This window comes from Mus caroli, chromosome 19 (assembly GCF_900094665.2).
Source record: "Mus caroli chromosome 19, CAROLI_EIJ_v1.1, whole genome shotgun sequence".
NCBI classification, from domain to species: domain Eukaryota; kingdom Metazoa; phylum Chordata; class Mammalia; order Rodentia; family Muridae; genus Mus; species Mus caroli.
Window position 1 is genome coordinate 7,387,603 of NC_034588.1, and position 27,845 is coordinate 7,415,447.

Genomic DNA, 27,845 nt, shown 5'->3' on the forward strand with positions numbered 1-27,845 from the left:
ACCACATGGTGGCTCACAACCATCCGCAATGAGATCTGGCGCCCTCTTCTGGAGTGTCTGAAGACAGCTACAGTGTACTTACATACAATAAATAAATAAATCTTTAAAAAAAAAAAAAAAACAAGCTTAGATGCCACAGCACCTGGGAAAGGGCTTCTCTTTCAGGACTCCATTTTTAGCCATTCTAGGTGAGGATTTTAGTCTGAGTGTAGAAGTAAGTACATGGACAGAAAGTATTAGCCCACTGTCTGTATTGACTGAGCTGCGATAAAACCAAAACCCTACAGAAAGAAGGCATCTGCTTGAAGTTTTAAGTCACTGCTATCCTAGAACCTAGTCTCAAAAGATAATCTGACTGTTTCCTTAAGAATTTTGTGCTGGGGGCTGGAGAGATGGCTCAGTGGTTAAGAGCACCGACTGCTCTTCCAAAGGTCCTGAGTTCAAATCTCAGCAACCACATGGTGGCTCACAACCATCCATAATGAGATCTGATGTCCTCTTCTGGTGCATCTGAAGACAGCTACAGTGTACTTAGATATAATAATAAATAAATCTTTAAAAAAAAAAGAATTTTGTGCTGTACAGGACACAGAAGGAAACGAGGGGGGGTGGTGAGAAATTGTGACTAACTCACATAAGTTGTTTTCCAAGCAAGGTGACTGGCCCAGACAAGCTTACCTGAATGTCAGCGTTCTTGTTCTTGGTTGCTATAGCAACCGTCAATCCTTTCAGGTGAAAAGCCAGGGACCATGTAGGAGAGAAATAGAAGCACAAAGAAGCAGCAGAGTTGTGAAGCTGTAGGTTACTTCAGAGCAAGACGGAGACACTGTGTGGTGGCATCACTGTGTGGTGGCAGTGGGCATCTCCTAACTGGAAGGTGCCAGTTGTAGCTGTCATTTCGGCATGTTGATGATTTCTGAAATTTTGACCTAGGTCAAGAGTTTACCTTCATTTCATTAGGGGATTTGCAAAAGCCTCTTCCCCAAACAGTTCAGTATTCTCTCAGTCTCGTCATAACTGATGTGACTCCTTTTTCTCATGTTCGTTATGAGGGTTCACTTCTTCCCTTGTGTGTGTGTGTGTGTAATGCATGTATGTGCACTTGTGTATATTCATATGCATGCACAACTGTGTTTGGGAGAGCCAAGAGTTGATACTGGGTGTCTTCCTCAATCACTCTCCACGTCATTTTTTGAGACAGAGTCTCTTACCGAGCCTGGAGCTCACTGATTCAACAAAAGGAGCTGCCAGCAGAACCCATGATTCTTCCCATCCACCCCCGGAGCTCTGGCATCCCCATGCCCGGCTTTTTACACGATATAACTAAGGTCACTCAGCTGACTGAGTCATCTCCTCAACTCTACCCCCTTTTTTGGCCACAATCTTATTTTAGAAGCATTGTGTGTCAACATATTTGTTAGTCCCTCAAAGCTGGGGGAGTTTGGGCCTCAGGAGTAATGGTCCATGTAGGAGGGACAGAGAGACATGTGAGAGGAAGTGGAGTCATGAAACTACAGGTTACACAGGAGCAGCAGAGGGGGTCACTGCAGGTTGGCATGGTGGCAGACATCTCCTGTGAAGTGTCGTGGAGTCTGGGCCACCCTAATGGGACAAGAGAAAACTGGCAGCAGAAGAAGTTTTGCTTAGATAATACACCATGGTAAGGGCATGAAGCAGAGGAAGACTGTTCAGCTCATGGCTGGGAATGGAAGACAGAAGAAGAAGAAGCCAGAGTCCCAGTATCTCCTCCAGGGACATGCCTTCAGTGAACAGAAGGCATCTCACCTTTGACACATTCTGCTGGAACCTGGTTCTCCAAATCCAAAGAACATTTAGAATAGAATTAGACATTAATTTGTTACTGTGATTATTTGGATGTAGCATAGGCAGGTTCACAAACTCTCACTGTGGACTGCAGAGCTTTGCGCCTGAGTAGGGAGGCAGGTCACCAGGGATCTGCAGGGCAGCACTCCTCTCTGGCTCTAGTGATGTCAACAGCAGGGATATTAAGGAGTGTGCAGCAACTGCTTTTTTAAAAAAATCACTAAAATTTGCTCAGAAGTAATTTGGCAGCATAAAACAAGAGCCAAGATGTGTTTTTATATGTGACTCATTCATTGCACATGCAAAGTTTATCCCAAGATGCTTCAAAATACAAACCAACATCTACACCAAAAGATGCTCATTATAAAATTGATACAAGCACAAAGCTCTACACCAAAGTCCAACAACAGAGAAAAAGCTAAATACATTGTGTGTGTGTGTGTGTGTGTGAGAGAGAGAGAGAGAGAGAGAGAGAGAGAGAGAGAGAGAGAGAGAATATTCTATAAGATTATGGTGCTGCTGAAATTTTTCTGCCACCTAGTGACATAGGGGACAACAGATGATACTCACATTTGTGGAGATGCTGGTGTCAGTAAGCCTACTATCCTGCCAGTTGTATCAAACTGTAGTGTATGTGGTTATGTACAGTACATGCTTGATAATAGTGATGTAAATAGGTGCTAAGGGTCATGCATTGCGGTTTACACCCCCTTGTTATTTTAGGATGCATTCATTCTCTTGTAAAAAATATGCTGCTCTACCACCAACTGAGTGGTACATCTTAGTTCACCTGTTTTTGCATTTGTATGTGCCATGTATGCACCTATGTGTGTTTAAATGTGTGTGGGTGAGCATATGCATGTGGAGGCCAGATTTTGACATCAGGTGTCCACCGTAATCACACTTATTTACTGATACAAGGGTCTCTTATTGAGCCCAGAATTCATCAATTAGTGCTAGACTATAAGTGACCCACAATACTCACCTGGCTTTTATGTGGGTGCTAGAGATCTCAACTCCCGTCTGTGCAGCAAACACTTCCTCTGTCCATCTTTTGATAGCAAAAAGAGTCCATGGCAAGTGACTGACCTATCTTGCCTTGGCTGGTTAAGGATATTCAATGATGTTTGCACAGTGAGGAAATTGCTTAATTGCTCAATAGGTACATGTGTGAGTGTGTGCTGCATGCAATGATGACATGCTACACTGAAAAAATCTTCTCATTCTGAAATGCAGCTCAGCCTTCTTATTTCATTTCTAAGAGATCCTGTGTAATGTTGGATCAAGTCTGAGGTCCAGGTAAACCAAAGCTACATAACTTTAAAAACCCTTTAAAAAAAACAAAAGAAAACAAAGCTCAGTGGTGGTAGCACACGCCTTTAATCCCAGTACTGGGGAGGTAGAGACAGGTGGATCTCTGAGTTCCAAACCAGGATAGTCTATAGAGTGAGTTGCAGGACAGCAAAGATACAGAGAAAACCAAACAACAAACAAACCCCTGCAAAATGCTTTCAAGAAGCCTACAGCACTCCAGATAAGTTCCAGGAGCAACCTGAAGACCTGACCGAACCTTGCTACCTTTCATTTGAGAGAGGCAGGTGCACAGCTAGGAACAAGCAGGAAGTCAAAGAAGCCAGAACAGCAGAACTGGGGGAGGGGAGGTCTTGTACCGAAAGCATACACTGAACCTGATGTCTTGAAAATCCTTCAGAGAGAATCTGAAGATCAGGCAGGAGTCTGGGGCAGCCCCAGTTGTCAGTTTCCCATGGATGACTCCAGCTCCTAGACCAGACCCTCCATCACATTATCTCTAGAAGAAAGGGTCAACAGACCTGCCTCTTGGTGTCTGTACAACAAATAACAGGGGCTCAGTAGACCTGCTTCTTGGGTATCTATGCTTTGTAGAATAATAGCCAGAAGACTGGTTAAGGACTTCCTCTGATCTTTTTCTCCACGAGGTCCCTCCTAACCTCCTGTACTACTACAACTTAGGAAAATGAAAGAATCATGTCCCTGGTTCTGTTTTTGTGACAGAAAGAGGTTTTGGGACCCCTCTCCTCGGCTGGGCACTGTATGCCTTCTGGACCTCTCTCCTCAGCTGGAACACTGTGTGCATGCTTCCTGATAACAATCTTATTTGATGTTCATCTGGAGAATCATTTCACTAACTCCTACTTTGTGCTCAGTGCAGGCTGGCAAGTCACCAAAGTTTATACAAAACCAGATCCCCCTACTGTGAATCTGATCTTGGAGATGGGAGGATCTTGGTCAAGCATCCAGCCCTCCTCCTCAAGTGCTTGTGGACTTTGTAATCATACAGTATCACTCCGGGTACAACTCTCTCAAAACAGCTTAGTATTTGAGCACCCACCCCAGGCTATCTCGATAGACACAATGGACGTCAGCAGTTCTATTAGTCAAAGTAGACCTGATTTGAATTGCTAACCTGGAATTAAGCATAGATCATGAATAGTAGATCAAGATGTAGATCATGAATACTGAGAGGTCGTTCATGGTCAACAGCCCTAGAAGCAATGGAGTGATTTACCTGGCCCTGCACGGGCTTAGAAATACAATTTATCTTGGTATGGTCATCTGTAGGAGGGTGGGGATGTAAGAGTGCAATGGGACTTGCAGACCTGTAGTTTTCTGGGTGGAATGCACTGCACAGCACATTCATGTGAAATTCCACATAGAACTCCCAACTAGAATACTTTGATCACTGTCATAAGTTGTTACACACAGGAAGATGTGTTCTGGGAAATGTGCCTTTAGGCAATCCCAACATCACAAGAACATCATAGAACCAACATGGTACAGACATGTGTATGTCTATAAGCATAGACTGTCACTCCCAAGGCCATAATGGACAATAGCATGCCAATTAAAACAGGCATAAGGAAAAGGATGCACTTAGGACCTTGGTTAAACAACAAGAGGCTGTTGCTGGCATAACACTGGGCATTGCTTGGAAGTAAAACATGTTTGAAAGCAAAACTATTCTAAAACAATAGTAAAGGCTTGCAAAATGGTTATGTTGGTAAAGTCACTTGCCACTAAGACTGACTGACAACATGAGTTCAGTCCTCCAGACCCATATGTTGGAAGGGACAGACTGATTCCCATAGGCTGTCCTCTGTAGACATATTATGCATGTATGGGTGCACACTTGAGTACACACACACACCCACACAAACACACACACATACACACATACAGAGAGAGAGAGAGAGAGTAATGTAATTATAATAAAAGGGAATATAGCATATGCAAAGAAATGCCCAGAAAAATGAGATAATTCACTGTTCTCTTAACAAACTATAGACAGTGACTTGCTTGTTCGTCCCACCCCTCTGACTTGACTGATCCTGGCCCACACAGTCTTGGACCAGGTGTTCCTTTACCAGTCAAATTGATAGACATTCCAGAAATCTTGAATAAACTAATGGTTAATGTTTGATAGGTGGAGTTAGGCAAGAAATCATCCTACTAGTAATATTGCTGTGTAGCTCAGGCTGACCAGGACTAGTAGCAATCCTCCTGCATCAGGAACTCCTGGCTAATGTTGTTGGTTTTTTTTTTTTTTTCGTTTTCTAAAGTAAATTTATAACCCCAATTATAAAAGTAATGACACATTCATTTTCAAAAATTCAGTATGTACTAAAGACTGTATAGATTGTCTTTCTCACTCCTATGATTTCCTTCTAGTTTCTTTCAATTGTACAATTCACGCCAAATATGAAATTTCATCACATTATTTTTACTATTCTTTGCTTAATATTCCTTAAAATAGTAATTAAGGTATTTTTGGAGTTTTTATACTGTCATAATACTATTTCATTGGGGTTTTTTTCCCTAATAAACATTTTCCTTAAAAAAAAAAATGACCATAGAGGAGCTAGAGAGATAACTCAGTGCAAGTGTGAGGCTGTGAATTTGGGATCCCCAGGACCTACATAAAGCCAGCTGCGGTGATATCTCTAATCCCAGAGCTCCTATGGTGAGGTGGGAGGCAGAGACAAGAGAACCCTTTACAGGTCAGTAAACAGCAAGAGATGCTGTCTCACATAAGGTGAAAGACAAAAACAGACACCCAAGGTTGTCCTCTGTTACACACACACACACACACACACACACACACACACACACACACACAGCCGTCATGTTTTCTCCAAACACTAAAAAGGTATCTTGTTGGCTCCGACCAGTAGCTCACATATCCGGGTTCGAGCCTGGAAGTCATCTTGGAATCTGGAAGAAAAGAGGGAGCCTAGGCGGGTTGAGAAACAATGGAACCAAGACATGCTAGTCTGCTCAAGGTTCAAATTTTTAATGGTGGACACGCTTTATAAAAGAGGGGGGGAAAGTCCATTCCCACCAATTCATCCTTGGAGCCTGGAACCAGCTGCAGGTGATGAATATGCAGAATAGGGCATAGTTTCCAGAATAGCTGGGGGCTGGGGGGCGGGGGCTCTAAGAGGTAGCAGTATCTTAAAGAGGAACAACGGCAGTGGCAGAACAATAGAGTGATCTAGGGAGGAAGGCTCCACCCTAGATAATCTTCTTAGTGGCAGCAAGGTCAAGTTCTGGCTCAGCCTGCTTCAGGCTTATGGGAGACTACAGTATCTGCCATATGAACTGGCTGTACCACCCTCAATACTGATCCAAGGGCCTCCAAGTCAACATAGCAAAAAGATACCTGCACACTGCTGTTTACTGCAGCACTGCTGATGGTAGATATGGTATGCATCCAACATGGTGTCTGTCAGAGGAATGGATAAAGAAAGCATAGTATGTACACACAAAATGGAATTGTTTTTCAGCCATAAAGGACAATGATGGGGATGGCAAGATGTCTCAGTAGGTAAGAGCACTGACTACTCTTCCAAAGGTCCTGTGTTCAAATCCCAGGAACCACATGGTGACTCACAACCATCCGTAATGAGATCTGGCGCCCTCTTCTGGAGTATCTGAAGACAGTTACAGTGTACTTACATATAATAAATAAATAAATCTTTAAAAAAGAAAAAAGAAAAAAGACAATGACATGTTATTTTTAGGAAAATAGATTTAACTGGAGATAATCCTATTAAGTAGATTAACCAATCTCAGAAAGACAAACAACATGCCTTTTCCTGCTTGTGGCTCCTAGATTTGACATAGTTGCATAAAATCATCTATGGCATATGTGAAACAGGGAAGTAGAGTCAAGGGCTAAGGAGGTGGCTCCATAGTGATGTGGTTGCCATGGAAGCTTGGGGACTGGAGTTTGATCTCTGGTACCACTTAAAAAGCCTGGTCACAGTGGTCTACTCTCCGTAATTCCAGTGCTGGAAAGGTGGAGACAGGAAGCTCCCTGGGGCTTCCTGGCCTGCCAGTCTAACTAAATCCACAAGCTCAGTGAGAGACCCTGCCTCAAAGAAGAAAGTGGAGAGCTCTGACATCACCCTCCCAAGGCCAAACAAAGTAAAAGTGAAAGTGTCTAGGGAAAGAAAGGAAACTAACTGGAAGGGGGGGTATGTTAAGGGAGGAGGGAGAGCTGTGAGAAAGTTGCCCAGTGTATAATATATTCGTATATGAAAACTTTACAATAATTTTAGGCACAGAACCACTGAGGACATTTGTAAAGTTTTAATCATGACTGAGGATATAGTTCAGTAGAAGAACACTTGCCTAGCATGCACGGTGCATGGGGGTCAATCAATCTCTAGCATGGAAAACAAAAGTAAGAACTCAAGAACATTCAGTCAAGGACTATGTCTTTTTATGTCATTGTAACCCAGAAGTCCAGACTCCTTTTATTTCTACTCTATTTCTACATGTCAATATAGCTCTCAGCCTGGCCATTTAAATGTGTTCCTTGATTCTCACCATGCTGGCCTGTTCTAGAAAGTGGAGGAATTTTCTTATGGTCAGAACTTGGGGCTGTCCCCAACTTCTGCTATTAAGCATACTAACTTTTGCACCTTTGTGTAGCCTCTCCACCCCCTACTTTCCCAGGAGTGCAATTACTCCCTCAAAGGATCACAGACCAGTTTACAGCTCTGTTTCAGCTGCCAAATTGTTGCTCAAAGGTTTGTAGAAAGATGTACTGCCATTTCAGAGGGGCAGCTGCAGGGACTGACTGTCATTCTTAAGCAAAGTGCCCATTCATGGTATCTTTACAGGAAGTTGGAACACTGAACTTGCCCAACGGAAGGTAGAAAGTCCCCTCCCTGTTCTGGGTTGATTCTCTCATCAGTAGATTGGAGATACGCTCATCTGCAGAGAATGCCAAGCTTCTCCTAAGCCTGTTTTGTGTCGCCTCTCTCTCATAGGTGCCAAGGTCTCAAGATTACATATGATACTTGATTGAGTCCTGTTTCTTTCCCTTGGAATTGTGAGAGTTCTTAAAGTTGTCCAAGTCAGAGCCTGGGTCCTGGCAGCACTAACAAACCAGGCCAACTATCCTTCCTCAACAGGTTTATTAAATATACTATTAATAGTGAAAATCAGACAAGGGAAATTGACTCATTGTGGCCACACTGGGAAGAGGAACAAAGAAGTGCAGAACCCTCCCACTCACCACCTGCTCATCCCTCCCACACTGCCAAGTCCATCGTGGGGACATGTTGTTCAGGTTTAAGCAGAAGTAAAATGTATGACAACTCAGCCATCCTCGTCCAGGTGAGGCCTTGCCCACCACTACTGTCTAGACTCTGGTCTCTGCAGAACCATGTGAAATCTGTTTCTGGAGATAAGCTCCCCGCTGGATGGCACCAGGCTTCAGCCTTTTCCTTCTCCCAGGATAAGATTCCTGAGGGAAGGCAGGCAGTGGTGGCACTCATCTTTAATCTCAGCACTCCGGAGGCAGAAGCAAGTGGAGCTCTGTGAGACAGAGGGCAGCCTGATCTACAAAGTGAGTTCCAGACCAGTCAGGGCTACAAAGAGAAACCCTGTCTTGAAAAAATAAACCAAACACTAACAACAACAACAAAGAGGAATAATAATTCCTTAGGGTTAATTGTCTCAACAGTATGTAAGCACAGGTGTTATTTTAAGACTCTAGACACTGGGGGATGGAGGGATTGTTCCATGGTTATGTGCACTTGTTGCTCTTGTATGGAACTCTCAACACCCACATGGTGGCTCATAACATCTCTAACTCCAGTTCCAAGGGATCTGACACCCTCTTCCGATCTCCTCTGGGAACTGGCACACTTACTTTGCACAGACATACGTGCAGTCAAACACTTGTGCACATTCTATAAAATAACTTTTTTAAATGACACTAGACATTCTTAGGGCACCATTAGCGTACTCCAAAACTAGCAAAATCAGAAAAGGTGGCAGAGCTGACGAGGTCTTCAGGTACAAATCCACAGCCGGCTACCTTAGCCCTGCGCCACAACATTTAACCTTACTCCAGCCCAACTTCTTCCTCTGTACGTGAGGTTGGGTTAGTTCTTCCCTCTTCAACAGGAAGGAAATGAACAAAAATGTGTAAAATGCTGAGACCTGTACTTGACATGTAAGTACTTGCTACCAACAAATACTTTTCCACAAGTGTCTGTTCACCCCAGATAGGGCACCAGTGACCAAACAAACAATCACACCCACCTCTGACTTAGCAAGCCAGCCAGTTTCCTGGAGTTACTTAAAGGAGCATGGCTGAGTGGGTGAGGGGTGACTTACAGGCACATGGACAATTCAGGTAGCTGTCCTACTGATCAGCCCACCCCAAGAGGCTGGGGAGGCAGCTTGGCAGTTAAGAGCACTGGCTGCTCTTTCAGAGGACATGGGTTCAATTCCCCAAATCTACCTGGCAGTTGACAACCACCTGTAACTCCAGTCCCAAGGAATCCAGTCCTTCTTCTGGTCTCTGGGAGCACCAGACACACAAGTGGTGCACAGACATACACATGTTGATAAAACTTACATAAATATTAAATAATATTTATGTAATAAATAATAAAATTTTAAAATTTTAAATAATAAAAATTTAAAATTTTTAAATAATAAAAATTTAAAAAATTTCACCATACAAAAAAAAAATCCACTATAGGGTGAGCGATGACTCAGCAAAGCCGCAGTCACTTGCACTTTCCACACCACTTGCCAAGACTCTCTTCTCCCCAGCAATGGCTTCTGCTCATGGAATGCTCAAGAGGAACTGAGGATCTAGGAATGTTCTTATGAATTTTTTTTCATGTTAATAAACAACTTTATTCCGGTCACCATACCGGGAACATTCCCAGCTAAATGCACAGAGAAGCAAGGTATTACTATGTTAATACAGGAGCCAATGAGTGACATGGGACAGAATAGGAGGAGATAGCATCAAAGTTGTGAGGTCAGACCAGGACAGAGGCCCTAGGCTGATATGGCAAGGCATATCTTCAACAACTGTATTGTTTCAGTAATGTTAGAGGAACAGATAAAAAGAAAACTAGAACCAGATTCTATGACATTTTGAGTAATGCTGCTATGTTCACAAACACAGATTTCAGAGCATTCTAGTGGCACTGCCACAGGCAAGCAGCTTGCCCTTCACCACTTCCTCAATTTTACCCATGCCTGAACTTCTGTCTGTGAACCAAGCCTTGATGAAAGTCTCATATAAACAGCGAAATTGTCTCAGACAGCAATGGCTACATTCTAAGAGCAACAGGCATCTCTGGTTAGCTATCCTCTAGGAGTGACTGACGGCTCACCTCAAGCATAATGCAGAGGATGAGGACAAGCAGTACAGAGCCTTCCAGAACTCTCTGTGCAGACTGATGCCTTGGTGAGGCTGCACCGCTGCTGCTCACATGGCTTAGAGACCACAGCCTAGCTCAGTCTGCACACTGCTAAATATCTTGGCTACAAGTGTGATGTGAACCCACCTCCATAGCTCTAGAAAAGAAACCAAATCAAAATGAATAGCCTTCTCTACAGCATTCCAGGATGGACTGTCAAGATGTCGAAGGCTCGCTCACACAGTATTAACATTTTTTTTCTTAAAGGGCACCTGGAGTTACATTTGCCACTTATTTGAATTTATCTATTAGGTGCAAACTTATGGACAATTTATTTGTATTTAATTTTTGGAAAAATAGAAATTTTGGTCATAAAAAAACTCCTTAAAGGGTTATTTCTGATTAAAATACTATTTTAGGAGTGATATACAACAAGAACTAGGACATAAACATCTTCATATCTAACATAGGACATGAGCTCTTCACCAACATCTTAAATACAACGGGAATCAGTAGTGCTTACAAATGGAGGATAGTCTTAATGAAGTTACCTAGTTATCAAAATAAGGCACACCTGCTATTGTCACCCATTGCTGTTAGGCAGTAGTGTTCTTCTTGGAAGGTCCAAGTTGGGAATCTAATTACCCAAAGGTTTAAAATGTGTTTTTGAAGATGATGTCAGATGTGGGGACAGTTAGTTACCTTGAACAAAACCCCCTTTCTGGAATCCACAACAAGTCATCAGTGACAACATCCACCAAGATCTCAGCACTCTGAAACACACACGTCCTCCTTCCCAGTCCAGAAATCTGTAAAGGCACTGTGCAAAATGTGGGGAGGGTAGGTCATGTAAGACCCCTGAAGCTGGGCCTCTGCTCAAGTCCCAGGATGAGCTGGCCAGCACCCCAATGAGAGAAAACCAAACTGCAAGAGGTTTTATTATCAGCTAGCTGAGGACGAATTCCTTCCGCCATGCAGAGCAGGGGAGTTCGACCCTGAGTGGTAACAGTAGGGGGCTTTTAACAGCTAGCTGAGGAATTGGGAAGAGTTGGGAGGAGGGTTGGGAGGAGTTGGGAGGAGGGTTGGGAGGAGTTGGGAGGAGGGTTAGGAGGAGTTGGGAGGAGGGTTGGGAGGAGTTGGAAGGAGGGTTGGGAGGAGTTGGGAGGAGAGTTGGGAGGAGTTGGGAGGAGGATTGGGAAGAGTTGGGAGGAGGGTTGGGAGGAGTTGGGAAGAGTTGGGAGGAGAGTTGGGAGGAGTTGGGAGGAGGGTTAGGAGGAGTTGGGAGGAGTTGGGAGGAGTTGGGAGGAGTTGGGAGGAGTTGGGAGGTGGGTTGGGAGGAGTTGGGAGGAGGGTTGGGAAGAGTTGGGAGGAGGGTTAGGAGGAGTTGGGAGGAGTTCTTCTCTTCTGGGTGTCCTTGGTGAAATTTACAAGGCAGCAGGATTGGGGAGTGAGTTCTTTCTGAATTTTTATCTCCGTGTCCTCCTCACAGGAAGCCAGGCAAGTGCCTGGCTGGGTCTTTTACAATTATTGCATCTCTAGTTGTAAAGTATAGAAACAAAAAGGCTTTTTGCTGGCTATAGAGAACAAAGAGCTTCTTTCTGGCTATATTTTTAGAGATTCAGGGAAAACAAGCTTGGGGAACGTCCAGGGGCTTTACCTTCCAGGGAGAAACGCTCTAAGTCGGGGTCTCACAGTCACACCTCCAGTTTGGAGTGTATATGAAAAACAAAGGCACATTTTCTAGGCACTAAACTGTATGTAAACTAACAAAAATAATCACTTGGGGGAAAAAAAAAACAATAGGTAAGCTCGATAACCCAACAGGTTCTAAGAAGAAAGTCTCAAAGAAGATCCTGACCACCGGGCTTCAGTTTCGTCTGTTCTCCTTTAAGAGACACACCACACCACACGACAATGATGATGACAATAATCACCAGGACACTGATCCTATCACTCACATCTTGCAGTTCTTCCACCAATACTTTCTCTTCAAGTTGGCAGCACTTGTTTCAAACTGCGAGGCACCTGCCAGCGCCCGGCCCTCTAGCTCCGAGAGCTTCTGGTCTGTTCTAACACCTTATCCAGATGGACTCTCCTGATGTCAACCACCTCACCTGCTTGATTTTGTGTCTGCTGGAGTCTTTGATTACTGCCAGTGGCAGCACTTGACCCCGAAGGCACACCTGTAGACATTTTTGGCGGCAGCGGTGGCGGCCTCTTATGAATTTTATAAATCTCCTTACTGGTCATCTCATGAAGAAATATTCCACTGTAGAAGAAACAGCTCCACAACAGTGTTCCCTAAAGTGCTTGTTAAAGAAATGAGGGTGGGGAGGCTGAGAGATGGTTCAGTGATTAAGAGCACCTTCCAGAAGACCGGGTTCAATTCCCAGCACCCACATGGCAGTGACTGTTTGTAACTCTAGTTCTGGGAGCTCCAACACTCTCACACAGACATACATGTAAGCAAAACACCAATGAACATAAAATACAAATAAATAAATAAATAATTTTTAAAAGAAGACAATGAAAGGGAATCACAGCTGGAGATGGTGCTTGCCCTACAGGACCCTAGATCTGAAGAGCCTTCCAAAACTACACAGAAGAATAAACGGTAAGGAAGAGAATCCAACACCTCCACAGGAGATCTCAGGACAGCATCCTCTCTGACACACTCACTGACTGAAGGCTGTGTTCCCATCCCTCTCCCTAAGACCCAGAGATCAGAGCTTTAGCTTCTGTTGCAAAAATCTCCTGGGGCGAGAGGACAAAGGCTCTTCACTTGCACTGCCTGAAGATCAGGATCTCAATTTAGGTTAAAAAAAAATTAGAAATGAAGACAAGCAAGATTGCAAAAACTGTGGAATATTTTTAATGTTATACTGAGTAAATTGCTAACCTGTCAACCACCACCCAATTCAATAAATGATAATTCATTCGCTAAACCAGCAAAGGCTCTCAGAGAATTCTTTTGAGCAGCCCAATATTTTAGACAGTGAAGCAATGGGAATTTTGATTCATGGAGTGTCAGCCCTGGAATGTGATGAAAGTTTTCTTGGCTTAGAACTGGGTGTGCTATCACTCCCACACTGGAAGCCTTGTCCACAAATAGCCTTGACCCTGGGATGACCTCAGCAGCAGGGGTGGGGGCCCCCAAGTCCCATCCCCTCACCATCAGCTCCCAAGACTCAGCTCTTCTATTCACAAGTCAAAGGAGTGAGCTGAAACAGTACTGAGTATGGTCGTGCCCTGCAACCTAAGGGTTGCAACATTCTTGTAACAAATAACAGAATCTCAATCACAAGTGCTGAACTTTCAGCCAATCGCAGTCTGCAAATTGCCCAGAGACATGTGTATAAGACAACTACTGAGATGTTACTAATCGGCTTCTTCCTCTACATCACTTCCTTTTCCTGCCCATAAATATCCCCAGCCCCTTTGCTTCATGGAACCTTCTTTCTGAACCTTCTCTTGGCTCAGGCTACTCTCTTGATTCCTAAGTCTTTTCTCAGCACAAATAAAGCCTGCTAAATTTAATTAGTCTAAAGGTGTTTTCTTTCCTTCTTACATTAACAGCTGGATGAGGGTTTAATTGTGATTTAATTGACCTCCAGAGGGTTTCAGGTCAGTTCTACTCCTAGTACTGACCTGGAGTTGTGCTTGGAGCTCTCAAACTATCTCTGAACAATTTTAGCTGCAGAGAGCCCATGATTTGATCAGCTCTAACAATTAACTAGTCTGGATCTAGTTAAGAGAGCTCAGGTATTTTTTAAAAAACAGATACTCTTTAAATCTAAGAAGTTTGGGAATCTAAGAGTCTAGTTCTCTCTCTCTCTCTCTCTCTCTTTTTTTTTTTTTTTTTGGTCTATAGAGTGAGTTCCAGGACAGCCAGGGCTATACAGAGAAACCCTATCTCAAAAACCCTCTCCCCCAAAATTTTTTTAAAAAATGAGCTAGCAGGGGCTGGTGAGATAGCTCAGTGGGTAAGAGCACCCGACTGCTCTTCCAAAGGTCCGGAGTTCAAATCCCAGCAACCACATTGTGGTTCACAACCATCCGTAACGAGATCTGACTCCCTCTTCTGGAGTATCTGAAGACAACTACAGTGTACTTACATATAATAAATAAATCTTTAAAAAAACAAAAGTTGTTTGCAATACCTAAAATCCAAAATATTTATTTTAAAAAAAAAAAGAGCTAGATGGTGCATGCCTTTAATCCCAGCACTTAGGGGGCAGGGGCAGGTGGATGTCTATGTATATTGAGTTCCAGGCCATCCAGGACTACACAGTGAGTAGAGAAAAAGAAGCTAGAGGTTTAAAGGACAACTTAGAATTATAATGACCACAGTGAGGAAGCTTTAACCTGGGAAAAACTCTTCACTTGCTGTGGTGGTTTGAATATGCTTGGCCCATAGGGAGTGGTACTGTTAGGAAGTGTGGCCTTATTGGAGGAAGTGTGTCATTGTGGGGGTTGGCTTTGAAGCTCTGCCCAGTGCAGAAGAGTCAGTCTGCTCCTGGCTGCAGTCAGATCAAGATGCAGTACTCTTGTCTCCTCCTGCGCCAAGCCTGCCTGGAAGCTGCTATGCTCCCGCCTTGATGATAATGGCCTGATCCTCTGAATCTGTACAACAGCCCCAATCAAATGTTGTTCTCTATAAGAGTTGCCTTGGTCATGGTGCCTCTTCACAGCAATGGAAACCCTAACTAAGACCCTTGGGATTCACATGGAAAAGAAAGTAAGCTGAAGCCATAAAATCAGTGGGATCTAGTCTTACAGTCAGAGATTGTCTCTATAAAAGGCTCATTACAACCGGGCGTGGTGGCACACGCCTTTAATCCCAGCACTTGGGAGGCTGAGGGAGGCAGGAGGCAGGGGAATTTCTGAGTTCGAGGCCAGCCTGGTCTCGAGTTGAGTTCCAGGATAGCCAGGGCTACACAGAAAAACCCTGTCTCAAAAAAAAAAAAAACCCAACAACAACAACAAAAAAAAACAAAACAAAAAAAAAACAAAACAAAAAAAAAACAAACACATGGCTGAAATTTTAGAGTGACTCTAGACTGGGCATCGTGGCACATTCCTTTAAGCTAGCACTTCAGAGGCTGAGCTAGGCAGATCTTTGTGAGTACAAGGCCATCCTCATCTACATGGTCAGTTCCAGGCCAGCCAAAGCTGCATAGAGAGGCCTTGTCTCAAATAACAAGACTTGTTTCTGTCTCCCTACGTACATGGATGTGCTTATATATATGAGAAGTTTGGTTTTTTTCAATTTTCTTAAAATATTGTCAAGTTAAACTATAAAACAGCTCAATTTAATTGGATTTAAGGAAAATAAATGCCTTTCTAAACAAACCATTCTTCCCAGAACATAAGAACTACCCCAGATGCTTTCCAAGTTTGTGACTCAGCTTGTAAATGATAATGTTTATGGGTCAGTTAAAACAGCCATATCTTCAGAATTTTCCATATGAAGTATATTGCAGATACACATCTTTTTTTATATATGCTTACCAGTAAAATGAGCTTATGTTATCTTTTAAAAATATGTACAAGTGTTTTACCTGTATGTATGTGTGTGTACCATGTATGTACCTGGTGGCTGTGGGGATCAGAGAAGCATGTCAGATTCCCTTGGAACTATAGTTAAAGATGTTTGTGAGCCACTCTGTGGGTGCTGGAAACCAAATCCTGGTCCTCTACAAGAGTAACAAGTGCTCTGAACTGCCGAACCGTCTCTCAAGTCTCGGGATCATGTTATCCTATGTAGGTTTACAGATAAAGTGAACTCTCATGGTATAAAATTTTTCGCCGGGCGGTGGTGGCGCACGCCTTTAATCCCAGCACTTGGGAGGCAGAGGCAGGCGGATTTCTGAGTTCGAGGCCAGCCTGGTCTACAAAGTGAGTTCCAGGACAGCCAGGGCTATACAGAGAAACCCTGTCTCGAAAAACCAAAAAAAAAAAAAAAAATTTTTTTCAGAAAAAAAAAAAATCCGTGATGATGGCTAGCATTTTAACATACCATCTTTGTAAGCCATGACGATGGTGACTCTTCATCAGTATTGACTTGATGGATCACCCTCGCCCAGGGGACACACCTCTGGGGATGTCCGTGAAGGGTTTCCCAGAGAGGACTGCCAGAAGAGGAAAGGACTGCTCTGAAAGTAAGTGGCACAATTCTATGGGATCCTGAACTCAAGTGGGTAAAGGGGAAAGGCATCGGAATGTGAGCAGTCCTCTTATCTGTCTCCTGACTTGCCTAAATGTGAGCAAGCTCGGAATGGCACAGCTGGTGCCATGGCTTCTGCCTATGATATGCCCATGCCTACCCTCACACTAAGAGCCTTATTAAACCTTCCTCTCTTAAGCTGCACCTTGTCAGTATTTTGGCACAGCTGTGAAAGAGCAGCTAATACAGCAATCTAAGCATTAATTGTTCAAAATATGTGATAAAGGGACAGCAAGGCCACTTAGCAGGTAAAGGTACTTCCTAGAAGCCTGATGACCTGAGTTCAGTCCCCAACGCCCACATGATAGAAGGAGAGAACAGACTCCTGCAGGTTTGTCTTCTGATATCTACATATAGGCTGTGGCATGTATGGGTTTTTGCACTGACACACACAGGTAAATACTCTAAATAAATAAACAAATAAATAAACAAACAAATAAAGACAATTCAAAAATTTTAAGTAGTAAGATATAAGATAAAGTTTTCATATAAAATTAATACTTCTTATGCCAGAATGGTTTAGCACTATTATCAAGAACAGGAAACTGAGGCTGAGGAATGTCCGTGCAGACAGTTTAACTCTCACACTTAGCCAGAGCAAGAGCAAAACTCCGAGGAGAATAGAGATGGAGTTTTGTTCCCAGTAAAATTCCCTATTGCAGAAAGACCCACAATACACAGAATTGTTAGAGAACAGGCTCTGTGCCACAGTTGGCAAACGGCACTCTAAAGAAGCACACGCTTCCAGAAATAGAGATTGCTAGATTCACAAGTCTACACACTGCTGGTGTAACCCCTGCTGAGGCTGTCACACAAACCTCACGATTAATTGCATCCTACTGTCTCCTGACAATTAAGGCCACTAAGCCTATATAATTCTAATTAATATAGTGAAACACAGTGGTGCCTGCCTATGATTACAGCACTTGGGAGGCCGAAGCAGGGCGATTATTGCAACTTCGAAGCTAATCTGTTCATCACAGTGAGTTCCAGATCAGCCAGGGCTACTGCTTCCAGGAACAAAAATAACAACAAAACACAATACAGAACTAAGATCACTAGAAATAGTAAATGCTAAAACTAATTGCAAATGTTAAAACTACATACAAAGAAGGCAAGGCTGGCCTTTCTTCGTTTTATTTTTGTTTTAAAATCGTTTTTAAAATTGCATTTATTTATTTATTTACGTGTGTGTGTGTGTGTGTGTGTGTGTGTGTGTGTGCTGCCATGAATTACAGGCAATGTAGGCTAGAAGAAAAACTTGTAGAAGTCAGTACTCTCCTTCCATCTTGTGGGTCCCAGGGATCCAATTCAGGTCACTGGGTTTTGCATCTGGCACCTGTTCCTCCTGAACCATGGAGCTATCATTAGTATTGTTATCATCATCATCACCACCACCACCACCACCATCATCATCGCATTTTAGTTAGTGCATGTGTGTGTGTGCATGCGTGCATGTGTTAATTGTGTGTGTGTGTGTGTTCCTAAGTACTATATTCTTGTAAGTCAAAAGTGATGGCCAATCATAGCAGACAAGACTTCTGTTAGCCTTGGGCTATCACGTGAGCAAAAGCCTGGAACTGTAGCCAATCAGTCTCTTTCTTTATGTTAGTCCTCTTTCTTCCCACACATGCTAACCTGCCCACCTTGCTAGGAAGGGGGTCTCTGAACCGCTACTGGGTCAGGATGCTGTTTTGTTTGCTAAAGCCACTGTGTTTAATTTGTCACGTGTTTCCTTGGGGCAGGAAATTGACAGAACGTTTGCCTTAGCACAATCTGCTGTATGAAACAGAACGTGGAAAGCAGTGCCTGTAAACCCAGAACTCAGGCGAGTCAGAGGTTCAAGGTCATTCTCAGCTACACAGTGAGTCTGGGGCCAGCCTGAGCAACATGAAAACTGTTTTCTTTTCTATATGTTCACACCAAGCTTCTATGCGCCCTTGGGGCCTCCGCTTTAGCTACATCAAGCTGTGACGCACTCAAAGGAACCGTTATGCTATCAGTCCCTACCATGCTCAATATAAAATAAATAAATTCAGAAGTGGAATAGCCTGGAGACCACTTTCGGGCACCCGCGAGGGGGCGCGTCTCTGCCGCTGGCAGTAGCCTGAGTCTCTCCGGGGAGGGGGTAGTCTGTCCTTGCTACCCGAGAGAGGCGGAGCTCGCGCCCCACGCCACTCGGCTCAGCCAATGGGAGCTCGCGCCGCGGGGCTCGGCGGTCCGCGCCAAGGGTGCTGAAAACCCTGCGCGCGAACGGCGGTCTCCGGGCGCGCGCTCGAGGCAGCCCGACGCTCCCCTATTTCGCGAGCCTGGCGTGCGCTGCCCCGCGGCCCGGAGCGCGCGCCTCTCAGACTCCAGCTTCCCCAGCCAGGCTTGCTATGGCTCCCGACCCGGTGCCGACCCCTGGCCCGGCCTCCGCCCAGCTCCGCCAAACGCGCTACTTTACTTGGGAGGAGGTGGCGCAGCGCTCCGGACGGGAGAAGGAGCGATGGCTCGTGATCGACCGGAAGGTGTACAACATCAGCGACTTCAGCCGCCGCCACCCGGGGGGCTCCCGGGTCATCAGCCACTACGCGGGTCAGGATGCCACGGTGAGAGCGGACAATAGGCGCCATCTGCACCTCGGGGAGGGACATTGGCGGGGAGAGAGGCCTTTGAACCCGGGATGCAAGCGCCTGAGAGACCGGAGCCGTAGACGGTGGCCGGAGACACGCACACTCAAACAAAGGGCTGGCTGTACGTCCGTGCTTTGCCTCTGGAGTCTCAAGCATGGGTTGGATAGGAGGGAATGAGCTTTCCAGGCACCCGGACAACAGTACTTGCAGCCTCCGGTGGTGGGAGGAGGAGTCTGAGCAGAGAGTGGGAGTCGCGTCCTGTCTGCCCGGCTAGGAGGGTGAACACAGCCTTGTCTGACCTAGAGAACTGGCCCTAACTTGGAATTCGGAGCGAAAAGGAAGTGGGAATGGACTGCTTGCCCTAGGGATGACACTGAGGACCCGGTACTTGGGCATCACCTGTACATTTTGAAGCCCGGAGAGTAGGGTAATGAACCTGAGCCGGTCCAAGACAGCTTGCGGTTAGAGTCGTAAAACTGTACTCGGATTCTTAGTGCGAGGTCACTTGGGGCCAGGGAGGTCAACTATTCCGGGAATAGGGCTCCCGCGCGATTAGACACTTCGCGGGATCGCGTCCCTTTTCCGTTGTAGCTTACTGAAGGAAGAGTCAGTACGCACCACAGCTTCTGTCTAGTGACCCTGTTTTCTCATTTTAGACCATATCCTCCCTCAGAGGCGAGGGCTGGACTAGGGCAGAGCATTCTTTGACGGGATTGCCAACTGTTGGGTCTCTACATTTGGGTCCATCTGCCTTTTAACTACCTAATGCCATCCCTCCGACCTCTTACTCCTTGTCTGCCAGTCTAACGTGCTCCCGGGGTCACCAGGGTTCCTATTAAGTTGCCCATGAAGTTAGAGGTGGAGGGCCTTAGAGACCAGGCTAGAAGGAGCCAGTACTAGAAGTAACCACTCCAGAATCCAAACAGCAGTGCATTCCTATACCGGTTCATGAAAGGATGGAGCAGATCCGCTCGGTCTAGGCTTCCCGTTCTGTGTAACTTGGGGGCCTAGGATTTCATGGCAAGGACAGCGATTGGTCTGGATGTGTGGTGCCACTGCCCACGGACTCCACCTCCGCTTACAGCCTTTTTCCCTAAGGCCCTCCCACCCACCTTGTATAACCCTTATTAACTACTCCGGAGCGGGGAATGGTCAGAATGTTGAGGGAAACAGAGAACCCTGCCCAAAGGAGAAAGAAATGTGAAGAGTGCCCCAAGCGCAGGCATAGGGAGTCTTCCTCATAACAGAAACTGGCTAAGAAAGAAAGGGACTTGTTGAAAGTACTACAGGAACAAAAGCCTCATAGCCCCACCTATTCCCGCAAGCTGCTTCTCTCCTGTGCTAAATTCCTACACCAAGTGTCAGTAGACATGAAGGCTAGCTTCATCAGGTCCGTCTTTGTGGCATTCAGCGGAGTCTTTCCAGTCTTTGGGTGTAGTGCCCTTTCAGTGGAAACCCAAATGCCGGGTGGTCTAGGACTGACATCTGGAAGAACAGTAGCCAGAGGGAGGAGGCCTTGCATCAGCATTGATGCAAACCTTGTTGACCTGGAGGATGGTCTTTGATGTGAGGACCTTGGGAGCCTGGGACACAGGGGTCCTCACTGTCTTCTCTCTGTATTTTTAGGATCCTTTTGTGGCATTCCACATCAACAAGGGTCTTGTGAGAAAGTATATGAACTCTCTTCTGATTGGAGAGCTGGCTCCGGAGCAACCCAGCTTTGAACCCACCAAGAATGTGAGAGGCCATGTTTGCTGTTTGGAGACTTAGTTGTGGAGGGAGAGGGGGCAAATGCCTGCATAGGACCACAGGTGACGGTTCTTGGGAGTCTTGAGTAGTCATGGGGTAATAAGCCCACTGGAGCTTGTTCCAGTGCTACTACCACCCATACTCCCATCACCAGTCCTCTCATCATCAGTACTCCCATCAGCAATGCTCCCATCACTAGTACTCCCATCACCAGTACTCCCATTATTAGTGCTCCCATCACCAGTGCTCCCATCAGTAGAGCTCCCATCACCAGTGCTCCCATCATTAGTGCTCCCATCAGCAATGCTCCCATCACCAATGCTCCCATCACCAGTGCTCCCATCACCAGTGCTCCCATCACCAGTGCTCCCATCAGTAGAGCTCCCATCACCAGTACTCCCATTATTAGTGCTCCCATCACCAATGCTCCCATCACCAATGCTCCCATCACCAGTGCTCCCATCACCAGTGCTCCCATCACCAGTGCTCCCATCAGTAGAGCTCCCATCATTAATGCTCCCATCATCAGTGCTCCTATCATCAGTGCTCCCATCACCAGTGCTCCCATCAGCAGTGCTCCCATCACTGACAGCAGACCTATTTACTGAGCATCATGTATCAATGTAAACTCATAAAATACTCTTCATATATGCACACATAAGAAAACACGCCCAGAGAGTTTAAGCTGCAGAGACCCAAAGTAAGTCTGTTTAGCTGCTGGACATGATGCCATTTATAGGAGCTTTTCCTATCCTCCTTCCCCATCAGGGTATCTTTGCCTAAGACTGTGGACTTCCCACAGCTACCTGCACGGGAGGTTCTCTTCAAGGGTTGGGGTGCCACTGAGAAGAATTATAGCCCCAGTCTCCCACAGAAAGCGCTAACTGATGAATTCCGGGAGCTGCGGGCCACAGTAGAGCGAATGGGCCTCATGAAGGCCAACCACCTCTTCTTCCTGGTCTACCTGCTTCACATCCTGCTGCTGGATGTGGCTGCCTGGCTCACCCTTTGGATCTTTGGAACTTCCTTGGTGCCCTTCATCCTCTGTGCAGTACTGCTCAGTACAGTTCAGGTGAGAGTGGCTTTGCCTGGTTATTCTCAGAATTCCTAGTGAAAACATCAAGGCCAAGAATCCTTCCTGGGGTCTGTAGATACACAGGAGACTCGGCACAGGGAGAGAATACACATTCTCTGAAATTTCAGGTTCAGGTTCTACCACAGTCCCAAGTATGCCAAGAACCAAAGGTTGGCTCCCTTCCCACCATTGATGCTACCCAGTATGGTGCCAGCCAATCATGGTCCGGCACCAGGATTTGTACTAACAGTCTGTTTTCTGAATGCCAGTCTGTCCTAAGTCATGGCATTTCAGAGGAAAGAAGGGAGTATGGTCTGCCTCAGCTCACATGTGACTCAGGGGCCAAGAAGGAATTGGAACCTGGGTTCCATGGCTTATCCTAATGTGCTCCCTTAAGGTACTGCAGCAATCCAGAATGGAGAAGCTGAAGGAGCTGCCAAGGTCTGTGAGAAGGGCCTTAGCCAGACCGGGGCTGCCCTGAGCACTAACCTTTCTCTTTTAGGCTCAGGCAGGTTGGCTACAGCATGACTTTGGGCACCTGTCAGTCTTCGGCACCTCGACATGGAATCACCTGGTACATCATTTTGTGATTGGCCACCTGAAGGTCAGTGAGATTATCGGGTTCCCCCAAGCCCCAGTCATTCGTGGTTGTCAGAGTATGGGAGACGTGCTCATGACCCTGGCTTTTGTTTCTTTTAAAAAATTATTTATTTATCTTATGTGCCTGGGTACCCTGCTTGCAGGGTATATCTGTATGCCATGAGCAAGGGCGTCAGATCCCCTGGGACTAGAGTCATAGACAGTTGTGAGCTGTCGTGTGAGTGCTAAGAACTGAAGCAGGGTACTCGGGCTGGGTTTTCATTCGCAATTCTCTGTAGGGGGCCCCCGCCAGCTGGTGGAACCACATGCATTTCCAGCACCATGCCAAGCCTAACTGCTTCCGCAAGGACCCCGATATCAACATGCACCCCCTCTTCTTCGCCCTGGGGAAGGTTCTTTCTGTGGAGGTAAGCTGGGTGTGAGTGCAGAGGGGAGTAGAGTGGCCTGTTCTGCAGGCTGAAGGGAAAGTGCTTGTATGCTGTTATCAGAGGACATCAGGGGCTAAGCTGCAGGGCTCTTGCTTTCTGGAAATTGTGGAGGGCAGATAAACCGGGACTGTTCAGGACCAATCGGTTAGCAGTTATTGCACAAAACTGCCCCACGCTGCACAGGATTCAGTGGGTTACAGGGGAGTCTGTGCAAGCCCCTGCTCATCTTTGATGATGACTGAGATACCTCTTTGGGGTGCTGTTTGACACCCTGCTCCTGGAAGGCCCATCCTTGCACTTGGCGTTTCTGTCTCTTACGTCGGATACCTGCTGTGGCACAGCCTGCCTTGCCTAGGACTTCACTGTCTCTCACATGTCTCATATCTATGTCCAGAACACTCGCTCTGAAGACAGCTGGCTTCTGTATCTCTAGATTCCGCATCAGTGGATTTAAACAGATATTCAGAAAAAAAAAATCACACCCATCCTGAACTTGTACATGCTGTTTTTAATTTATTATTACTGTGTGTGGGCACATATGCCAAGGCACACGTGTGGAGGTCAGAGGACAACTTTTGTGGAGTCACTTCTCTCCTCCCACCTCTATGTGGGTCTCGGGGATGAAACTCAAGTCATCAGGCTTGCATGGCAAATACCTTCACCCACCGAGCCATCTCACCAAGCCTATTGGGATTTTCAACTTTATTTTATTTTTGGTTGTGAGCTGAGCTGTCTCTCCAGCCCATCTTTATTTATTATTATGAGAGCAGGTGTCAGAGGACAACTTAGTGGGGTCAGTTTTTTTTTTTTTTTTTTTNGTTTTTTCGAGACAGGGTTTNTCTGTGTAGCCCTGGCTGTCCTGGCACTCACTTTGTAGACCAGGCTGGCCTCGAACTCAGAAATCCGCCTGCCTCTGCCTCCCGAGTGCTGGGATTAAAGGCGTGCGCCACCACGCCTGGCGTGGGGTCAGTTTTTACCTTTCCTTAGGTTCTGGGTTCGAGCTCAGGTTGTCAGCTCCCTCAAAAGTGCTTTTTACCCTCTGAGTTTTCTCAGGGAGGCGTCTCACCCCCTGGCTCTAGACTCTTCCTAAATAGTACATTATGATAACTATTTTCTGCATAGTGTTTACACTGTATCAGGTATAAGCAATCTGGAGAGGGTTTATTACATGCTGGAAGAAGGCTGGATAGAGCTCAGTGGTAGAGCATTTGCCTGGCTTGAGTGAAGCCCCGGGTTCTATACACAGCACCAAAAAGAAAGAAGGATAGAGAAAGAAAAATCGGGTGGGAGGGAAGGAACGAAGCCAAGCATGGTGGCACGTACCCGTAATCCCGGCACACAGGAAGTGGAAGTAGGAGGATTGAGAGTTTGAGGCTAACCTAGGTTACATAGCAAGACCTAACTAAAGCGGGTGTGTGTGTGTGTGTGTGTGTGTGTGTGTGTGTGTGTAAGAACCAAAACCTCATCTCCCAGCCTGCGGGGCTAGGAGGGCATGTGTCAGTTATTGCAAGTAGGATGCCACTTCATGCAGGGGACTTGAACATCTGTGGACACGTGGAACCAATCGATGAATACCGCTGTACTTTTCCCTCCCGTTTGAGGCCAGCCCGTCTTCCAGTGTGATCAGCATTGGCTTTGAGTAGTCAGCTGAGGCTGAGAGCTGAAGGGAGAATGCCCAGGGGTGGAGAGCTGGTGAACTCGCCTGGCATAAGCAATAGAAGGTTCCGAATGCCCAGCAGAGTTCCTTGAAAAGTTAATTAAAAACCCTCCCCGGAGCTCTGCCAGCTCCCCTTCCCCCACCTAATGGCAGCTGTTTGAATTAAGCTGTTGAACACAGTTCATTTTCAGGCATGAGTTCAAGGTAGTCTGGCTGCTCTGTCCTCTCTGGCTGAAACCTACTGTGGAAGAGCCTTGGCAGTTCTGGCTCTGCTGGCACGGGGCACTCAGAGCTTGAGTCTTGGGCTCCATCTGTCCCTAAAGCTCCCATTTTCACAGTTCCCAAGCACTGGCCTCTGCTGGTCTGTTCTGTGTGTTCCCTTTTGCTCCGTCAGCAATGCACAGTAGGGAACTGGCCCGTGTCATTCTGAAACAGGGCAGACTGCTCGTCAGGAAGAGCACTGGGCACTAAGCACTTCTCTTGTCCCCACAGATGATTTAAGGAAAGGGAGGACTTTGCTGGTTCTTGATACTGTGGCTTTCAAGGAACTGTGGTCCACAAACATCAGAAAGAGAGTAGGGGCTAGGGAGATGGACCGGTGGACAAAGTGCTTGCCACATAAGCAGGAAGACCTGGGATTGGATCTTAAGCACCTGAGCACCCAGTAGAAACCCCCAGAGCTGACCTCTGGTCTTCACATGTGTGGACAAGTACAGCTGCACACATGCGTACCCCTCTCTCCCTCACCCCCAAAGACACAGAAAACGAGAACGAATGGATGTAGGAGGCTGGGTTTGGTCTCTCCGAGGACACCTTACCTTACTGCCATCTGCCCAGTGCCTCCTAACACTTTTGGAGAACAAAGTGGTACAGGGAATACTTTGCCCTCAACTCTTGGAACTCTGAGAGTCTAAGCACTGCGGCCAGACCATAATGTTCTTGATCACTGTCTAAGGGGGTAGCAATGGACAGGGTTCTTTCCCATAGCAGTCCCCACTCACCCCACCACCCAAGCGCGGTGCTTTGCTTCTATGGAATCTCCTTGGTTAATGCTGTGAGGCTTCTTTAGCCGTCTCCAAGTTATATGATAATTCCATCAAATTACCCAGCTCCAGTGCCCCCGATATCTGGTAGCTATCCAATTTGCGTTGCTATAATAAAATACCCGAGGCTGGGTACTTTATAAAGAAAATATGTCTGCTTAGTTTATTGGTCTCAGGGACTGAAAGTTGAAGATGGAATAACCCCATCAGTTTGCCTCTAGGATGAGCCCTGTGAAGGATGCCAGACATCGGTGGGAGTGGCCGTGAAAGCAAATGGGGTGAGAGAGAAGCCAGATTCGTCTCTAAAACAATCCACTCTCAAGCAGAAACTCACTAGGGTCCCCTGAAGTCATAGGAATCCCTTCAGAGGGTGATTTCATTGACTCGCAGTGAGCTGTGCCTCTTGACATCACTGCCTTGGTGACCAAGCGTGCAGCATGTGAACCCTTGGGAAGCAAACCGCATTGCACGGCACCCGCACGGTAGCGTTCAGCCTGACCTGGCCCATCTTCTGCTTCATTGGCCCCTGTAACTATATGTGCTGCTCACTTCTGCACCTCTGGACAAAGCCAGAACACACAAAAACACAGAGCAGACCGTGAGTGAGTGAGTCCGAGGCCTGCCTGCAGGACGGAGTAGTCGGAGACACAACTTCCTGAGGGCCTGAGTAGCCTGGCCTTCCCTAGCTTTCTGGTGTGGTGGGCCTCTAGAGCTCTGGTTCTGGCTACGCCCTGTACTTTGACGGCTTTTCTTTGGATTTGTGCACACCTGCCATTCCTCATTATTTAGTTATCAGGGCCCAAGGGAGGCCAGGCCTGAGTGTCTTTGCCAAGCTGCTGCCTTTCTGTCTGTCCTGCTCTCCCATCTGTAGTCTGTAGACGATCTTGAACCACAAGTTTATTACCCACTTTATCGCCTCAGATTATAAGATCTATGGGAATGAGAATTTCCTACTGTTCACCTCTGTGCTCTCGGCACCTCAGACCGTGAGTAGTGGTATACCCTCACTCCAGGGCTTGTTGAATGACTCCGTGAGTGTAGAAAGATTGTCTCATCTAGCCACACTGGCTTGCAAAGAACACAGTTTTGATGAACAATTTATAGGCGTGGCTGTGGGTATGTGTGAAGGTAACTCAGAATGTGCTCTGGGTTGAGGTCACCAAAACTAATTGGGGCAAGAACTGCCATGGAGTGAGACAGCAGAACACATATGAACCCATGTGAGTGGCTCTGGGCCAGATAAATGGTCTGGTGGGTCCCAGTCCGTCTGTTCAGTAGCTTGGCTTAAAATAATAATAATAATAATAATAATAATAATAATAATAATAATAATAATAATAATAATAGAGTCCCAGTCCGTCTGTTCAGTAGCTTGGCTTAAAATAATAATAATAATAAATAACAACAACAACAACCACCCACTCAGTGGGCAAATCTTTGCCAAAACCCTTCAACCGCTGAGTTGTTCTTGGTAATCTTTCTACATATATTACTAAACTTTCAAGGGGGGCTATGAAATTCATGTTGAAGAGTCCATAAGAGAGGCTGGAGAGATGGCTCAGTGGTTAAAAGCATGGGCTTTGCTTCCAGAAGACCTGGATTTGATTCTCTGGAGCTCACAACCATCTGTAACTCCGGTTGGTCTGCTGCTCTCTGCTGGCCTCCACAAGTATTGCATGCACTTGGCACATTCATGCAGGCAGAACACCCATACACATTAGACTTAAAAAAAAAAAGAGTCCAAAAGATTGTGATGGAAAGACTCAGGCCACCGACTCAGGGGCAAAGATAGTTTTCTGTTAAGACTCTGAGGTCCGGGCTGGTGAGATGGCTCAGTGGGTAAGAGCACCCGACTGCTCTTCCAAAGGTCCAGAGTTCAAATCCCAGCAACCACATGGTGGCTCACAA

General features: G+C 46.0%; 1 protein-coding gene across 1 annotated transcript in view; it reads left to right on the forward strand.

Annotated features, from left to right (window-relative positions):
• Positions 1-18,989: 18,989 nt before the first annotated feature.
• Fads1 (fatty acid desaturase 1) overlaps positions 18,990-27,845 on the forward strand; it is a 15,032-nt gene continuing 6,176 nt past the window's right edge. Inside the window, exons 1-5 of the mRNA XM_021152361.2 lie at positions 18,990-19,361; positions 21,012-21,122; positions 22,009-22,206; positions 22,712-22,813; positions 23,088-23,216. Of these exons, the coding sequence (XP_021008020.1) occupies positions 19,149-19,361; positions 21,012-21,122; positions 22,009-22,206; positions 22,712-22,813; positions 23,088-23,216 (753 nt within the window). The 5' untranslated portion in view covers positions 18,990-19,148. The remainder of the gene's footprint in view (positions 19,362-21,011; positions 21,123-22,008; positions 22,207-22,711; positions 22,814-23,087; positions 23,217-27,845) is intronic.